The 6,582-nt window shown below is 39.8% G+C and overlaps 1 protein-coding gene across 4 annotated transcripts in view; it reads left to right on the top strand.

Annotated features, from left to right (window-relative positions):
• Positions 1-2,983, top strand: part of SYK (spleen associated tyrosine kinase) — a 94,852-nt gene extending 91,869 nt beyond the window's left edge. For all 4 annotated transcript variants that reach the window (XM_019517300.1, XM_019517297.1, XM_019517298.1 and 1 more), the window contains one exon: positions 903-2,983. In XM_019517300.1, the coding sequence (XP_019372845.1) occupies positions 903-975 (73 nt within the window). In that variant the 3' untranslated portion in view covers positions 976-2,983. The remainder of the gene's footprint in view (positions 1-902) is intronic.
• Positions 2,984-6,582: the final 3,599 nt, after the last annotated feature.

Below are 6,582 nucleotides of genomic sequence, written 5' to 3'. Positions count from 1 at the left end.
CCCTCCCCCGACTTCGGGTCCAGCACCACTCCCCTCCCACCTCCACACTCCAGGTGCACCCGGCTTGTGTCCACCTGCCTCCCCTCCCCTCCCCTCCCAGCTGTTGGCAAGACCTGGCGGTGGTGACAGGGTGCCATCATCATGCCCCTCTTCCCACTCCCTTCCCTTTTCCTCCCTGCCAATTTTTGTCAGGGCCAGCAGTGGTGGAGTGGTGGTGGTGTGCTCCCTGCCATCATGGCAGGCGGGGGCAGAGTCCAACGTCCAGCCCCGCTCCTGCTTCTCGTCCAGTCGGGGGAGGGGGTCAACAGGCCCACTCCCTACACTATTGCCCCAGCCGCTTCAGAGCCAGGCCCGATTTCCACCCCCCTGCCCTTTCAGGGCTGTTGTCCAGGTGCAGCAGGTGGCTAGGAAACAACTCTAAATGAACAAATCTCCCATTAAAGGCAGAAAGTAAATAGTAACATAACATGGGTGGGGTAACTAGTGCAGTAGCCCCAGGTGCTGTCTTGGTGAGGGAGGCAGAAGAAACCTTTCTCCATAGCTGGACAACTGCCATTGCCCCCAAGTGTCACAGCTGCCCCAGGTGCTCAACTGCCTTGTTACCTCAGCTAAAAGATAAAAGGGAGCACATTTTTTACTCTTTCATACAAAGGTTGTATCCACAGTCCATAACATGTTAGGTAATAAGCAATCTAGTGCATGGCATACCAAATGAGTTGGTTGATCTGGATGTACTTCAGTGTCGCCTCTACTATTTGGTATCGCTTTTGTTGATAATGCTAACTATAGAAAATACTTGTCACTGAACAACCTGCCAGACAGTGGTGGAACAGTGGTCCATATTGGATTCTCTTCTACAGCTTACCAGTTACTATGCAGTAACTTGTCTTTTCCTCTTACAGCATTGATGATCGACCAGGGTTTTCTGCTGTTGAATCCAGGCTACGTAACTACTATTATGACATTTCTCATTAACAGTATAAATTATATGGACTGATGTTTACTTTAGTTGATTGCAAGTTCTCTTCTGAGAAAATAAACAGGAGCCAACATTTTCAGCTGGTAAAAGTAGACCAACTTTGGGTGCTGCCAGCCTTCTTCATATGGGCAATGTTCAAAGCAAGGCCCTTCATTGTAGAATTGCCTTTGTTTGCTTTTTCTGTGGAATCATGAAGCATAAAATATAATTAAAAGAGTAGATACTTCTGCAGTGTTTCTGGCAGAGGCACTATAACAGCACCTTAGAATTCTGCTAGAGTAAATTGGTTTTATTTTATTTACATTTTTGTCATAACATTTTCATGTTTTGTCTTTCAGTTTTCTTCTCCTCATACGTATATTTGAGTATAAAACCAGCATCTGTCTTGATGCTAATTTTCTCAGTACTAATATACGTCCCTAAGAATTGCTCCAAACTCCCCAAAAGTATAAATGGGTATGTCTACACATGCTGATTTAAGATGCTTTAGCCCGATTTAAGGTGTATTAAGAGTACGGGTCTACAATGTGCCCCCTTAACGCACCTTAAAAATGGGCAATTTTAAGTTATTCATGCCTAAATGTGATACCTACATAAAGCAGGTATCAAATTTAGACCCAAATAGCTAAATCACATTAGGAAACATATAGACACGCTAATGCACATTAACACAATGTGTGTCCATTGACTTGGGACTAATTTTAGTCCCAAGTCAGTCTGCATACCTGTACTAATGTGCATGATCACACGTATGTATAGATGTGAGCCTAAATTGCCTTAATGCATATTAGGCAAATGCACATTACATTTAAGTTCACATAAAAGCACATGTAGACAGGTCCAATATGTGCTAAACATTTTTTTCACTATAAAAGGAAGGAATCTTTGACTGACACATTTTAATTCCTTAGTTTATGAATTAATATTCTCTGTTTAGACCACAGAGATCCTTGCCAAAGGATCCTGTGCACCTCAACAGTAATGTCAGCAAAGAGGAGCCAAGAATTGTGAATTCCTACTATGTGGCAAGGAAGCACCAGTTCTAACATGCATTACCCACTACCCACTCAGCCTTTCACAGAAGCCCAGCTTCTCACATACCATATGTTGGTACTGAGGCTCCGAGGCATACACCCTCCCAGAGACAGTGGGTTTCCTTGTCTAAGGTGATGCTGCTGGGTTTAACTTAATGTTCGTGCCTACATTCCTTTACAGGATAGCTCCGCACTGAGAGATCAATGAGAGCATCTCCTTTTCTGTCTTCACTCTCCTCCTTTGATGACTTTTCCAGGCGCTAAGGCTCTCTGATGTCATCTGCCAAACAGTCACTGCCTCCTCTTTCAAATTTTGCTTTAAAACTTACACCTTCCTCACAGCCAATCCACCCAGTTTCCATTCCCAAAACTTGCTCAACTGTTTTATAACAAACAGGCTCAGTAAATGTCATTACATAAAACGGAAACTCACAAGACATTTCCCATGCGCCCTGTTTTTCTCTTCCCACTGTTGCAGGAATCTGAGTACCCTCCTTTTACCCCAGGAGATTTGTCCATATCATTTTTCCCTCCTCACAATGTCAGTGTTTATTCTGTTAGTACAGTTAGCTTCTATCAGATTGCAGGCTCCTTAGAAAACAGGTTTTGTCTTTCCATTTGTTTATGATGCACCATGAATACCTCTGGCACTATATAAATATAGTGACTATCATAATAGCAGCAAATACTGTAGCTCATCTCTCCTCCCTATTGTACTTTCATGATATTTTGTCAAATTGTAAGTATTGCAAGCACCACAGGTTCCATTCTCAGCTCCCACCCAAATCCTGTTATTGGTATTTCCATATATTATGTAGAATTGATACATATTTTATACCTTTGAAGATACGGGTTTTGAAAGACTATGAAGAATAATATGTAGAAATAGATATATTTATTTTGAATATTGTTTTACTATTAAATTAACTGAGGATTTTTAAAATTAAACTAATATTTTTCTCCTTGAGAAAGAAATTGAAAAAAAAGCACTTATGGTTACAGTACCAAATTTTAAAATAATCTTTTAACCTCGTTACTTGATGAAATGTAGGAGATAGCTATAGAAGTTAGGTTTCCATTGTAAAATATATTAGGTACTGAACATGTAAAGTTGATTTGTTTATTTTATTAAATTAGAAATAAATGACTTACATTTTCAAAAGTGACCAGTGATATGCGAAGTATTAGTTTTTGAGCACACAGCAACTTGATGCAATAGATTGAACTGTGTTAAATATGGTCTAAATAGGGACTTCTCTCATGACCCAGATTAGCTTTTGTGACCCACTTTGTCCCTATGAGTTTATTACTTGTTTGCCTCTCCCAGCACTGCCCCATTCCCCTTTCCTCCCGCCCTTCCCTGTCCTTTGCATTCAGAACTCTCTCTCTCTGATAGACTGCTATATGCATGTCTTTTCACAGCATCTGATTAAATTAGCTCAGGCTCACAAAAGTTTATGCAGTTCTGATTTCAACTGCCTTGTGCATCTGTACCCAGCTGACTTCAGACTAATACAGCTAACTACCTCTTTCTGCTCACGTTTAAAGATACTCACTTTAGATAGTCACTGGTCACTTCTGAGAATTGAGGCCCACTGTGATTAGTATAGAAGTTATGTTAGCATTGCTTGTTTTAAATATCCTACCTATAATTTTTTTTTAGAAGTCCAGGTTGTCCAGAAGTAGATTTTGTTTCTATGTTTGATGTGGTTTTGAATGTTACTGTTTTACACACAAAATGGAGATTTTACATGCATAATAACCCACTTAGCCATAGAAATGAGCTTTAATCAAATATTGCTGGTTTTTTGTATAAGTTCCTCCAGCAAGTGACATACTTGAACACTTTGGAAAGTATGCCCCAAAGTTTAGAAAGTATGTGGCAAAAGCATGGCAATATTTCTCCCCCTTTTCATATTTTTAAAAGAAAAATGGCTTTTAGTTGACAATTAAAAACTTTGCTATCTTCTAATGCTTAAAGTGTGTGAATACACGTGCTGTGACCTGAATGACTATATTATTACATTGATATTAAAGGCTGTGTTTCATAAAACGTTCACTGTGATGAGAATTCTTTTAAAGATGTAGTAGTGTGGTGCAGTTATATTTAATGTTATCTACAAGACCCAGGGGTATGTATCAATCAGAGGAAGAGGTGACCTAAAATCACTGAGAGCCTTTCTCCTTCCCACTGACCACATATCCTGGCTTGGGGCACCTTGGGTAGTTGCACAGGGGACAATACAGCTATATCGTCATCATCTGAAGGTTAATGAACCCTCAAGCAGTCAGGTATGAAGACTTTAGAGCTCCATTTTACCATTTATTCGCTTACCGTAAATGCATTTGTATTATGTACATTTAAGTAATAAAACAATTGTCTTCACCTGTCATTAAACTTGTAGTACAGATTATATGTGTGCAAAATCTAACACCCACGAAAAGAAAAAGCTGCAAGTGACTTGAACTGAATAATATAGGCCTTGAGTCAGCAAAGCCCTTAAACGTATGTTTAACTGTAAGACAGTCACCAAGTGACTTGCAGGGTATAATCATTCAAATGGTTTTCTGTAAAGCATTAGAGATCATTCACCAGCTTTCTTAAAGCCACATATTTATAGAGCAGTTAGTTGTATTCTGATCCCACTCAGTTCCTTGCTTACTTCAAGAAACTGAAAAGCAACAGTATGCACTGAAATGTGAGATACAGCAAGTGAAGAGGGTTTTTTTTAATCAGAGACCCAAAACTAAGCTTTTATGCATCATCTAAAATTATTACAGTTAGAACTGGCAGCAGGCATGAACTAACATATTTGGAAATGTCGGTTTTATTTTTAAACAAACAAGAAAAATAGTCTCTCCAAGAAGGGTGCTGAGCCGGCTGTAAGAAACACATGTTGCCAGCAGATGGCAATGTTTGAATACATTTAATTGCATTAATGCTGCCTTTTGCTCTAAGTGCTTTAACTTATTTTATTTTCTGTAACTACTTTTACCTTTTTACTAGAGTAATTACCAGATATATTTAGGAAAAGCCTGCCAAGTTATGAATTTCTTTAGCAAAATAAATTTAAATACATAATGATACATTCTTGATTATGAATAATTATAAATTATTTCTATTTCATTTATAATACTCAATTTCCACCAATGACAACAATTGAGCCTAGGCATCCTGGCTGAGAGATCTGCACTTTTTCAATATCCAGCGAAGCTGTTGAGCCAGAGTGAGGGTGTCATGCATTGCTGTACCATTAAAATCATAACTCCTGTTCACTTAAACTTTTTTATATCCAGCAGAGTATAAAAGTCTGTGTACTTTTTAGCCTCTTGTAAATAAAGGAGGGTGACCATTTCCATGTTGTCATACAAGCAAGGGGATACAGTTGTTTCTGATCCCAGCATGCAGCACAAAAGTGTGAATGCACAGAAAAATGCTGGTACACCTGTACACACATGCTGACATTGGACTGTCCTGAGACCTGGACTCCTAGTGTCACTCGCATGAGGCTCCCAGTGTCACTGACCAGCTTAGTGTCAGTTGCTTGGTGATGGGGAACAGGAAAGCTGGCACTGGTGTGGAGGCTGCCCCTTTGCTTTGCAACAAATGGTCAAACATGCAGCAAGTAATTTAGGCCCAACACCCTGCAGTTTTGCCAGTGGAGGTACTTTTGTAGATCTGTAAGTGCACTGAAATGGTTTTCTTTCACCTTTTGACTATTAGATCAAAATACTGCTGGCTTCAGCAGTATTCCTCCTCTGCAACAGTAAGACTGCTAGAGCTTCTACTAGCTTTCTGAATGAAAAAGGTCAAATAAATCTTTTCCCATTATGCTGTCCTTATGTTCCCTGCCACTTTTTACTTTACTTGTTAAGAAATGACTTGTTCCCCTGTGTTTTTACTAAGTGCTGATGAAACTCTCTCTCTCCCTTCATTTTTTTTGTTTTGTGTGCTGGTTTGATCAACATTATCAGGACTCAGGACAGTTCTTCCAAACTTGGTTATTAGGTAACTTTTGTGTTCCTTGTCTGGTCTCTGTAGAGACAAGCATGAAACTATGCAGCCAGCAAACAATGAGTTTTGTTTATGTTTTGATTTGTTTCTTGGAGACAGCAAGAGAGGGAGTGTGGGGGAGGAAGAGATAATGTTAAATTTAAGAAAAGGCGTTCGGTTTAGGTTTGCCTTAGTCTTCTTTTATTCAGATTAGAACAAATGCAAAGTAGGTCAAATGTTTGGCTGATATGCCTTGACTTGTTTTTCCTCTAATGGGAAATTTGGGCCCAAAAGGATGTGATTTTACAAAAGTTGCTTTATATTGGTAAGGCAATAACACTTGCTATGATGGGGTTTGCGTGCTAGATACATAAATTACCTTCTACAAGGTAATTTAGGGCAAAATCCAGATTGGCCCCCTTGGGCATCTCTGCCTTTTAGGCATCATAATTAGGGACCTACAGAAGTCAAGGAGGCTGCCCCCCAATTTCACCATTCAAGCACAGTGCCAGGCACCATTTTCGCAGTGGAGCACAGCAGTGCCCACCCTCCCCCCCGCCTTCTGCCCCTGCTCT

Source organism: Gavialis gangeticus, unplaced genomic scaffold (genome assembly GCF_001723915.1).
Source record: "Gavialis gangeticus isolate Ggan-Ray unplaced genomic scaffold, GavGan_comp1, whole genome shotgun sequence".
Classification (NCBI taxonomy): Eukaryota; Metazoa; Chordata; order Crocodylia; family Gavialidae; genus Gavialis; species Gavialis gangeticus.
The sequence above is the reverse complement of the archived record's forward strand: the minus strand, read 5'-3'. Positions and strand labels throughout refer to the sequence as shown.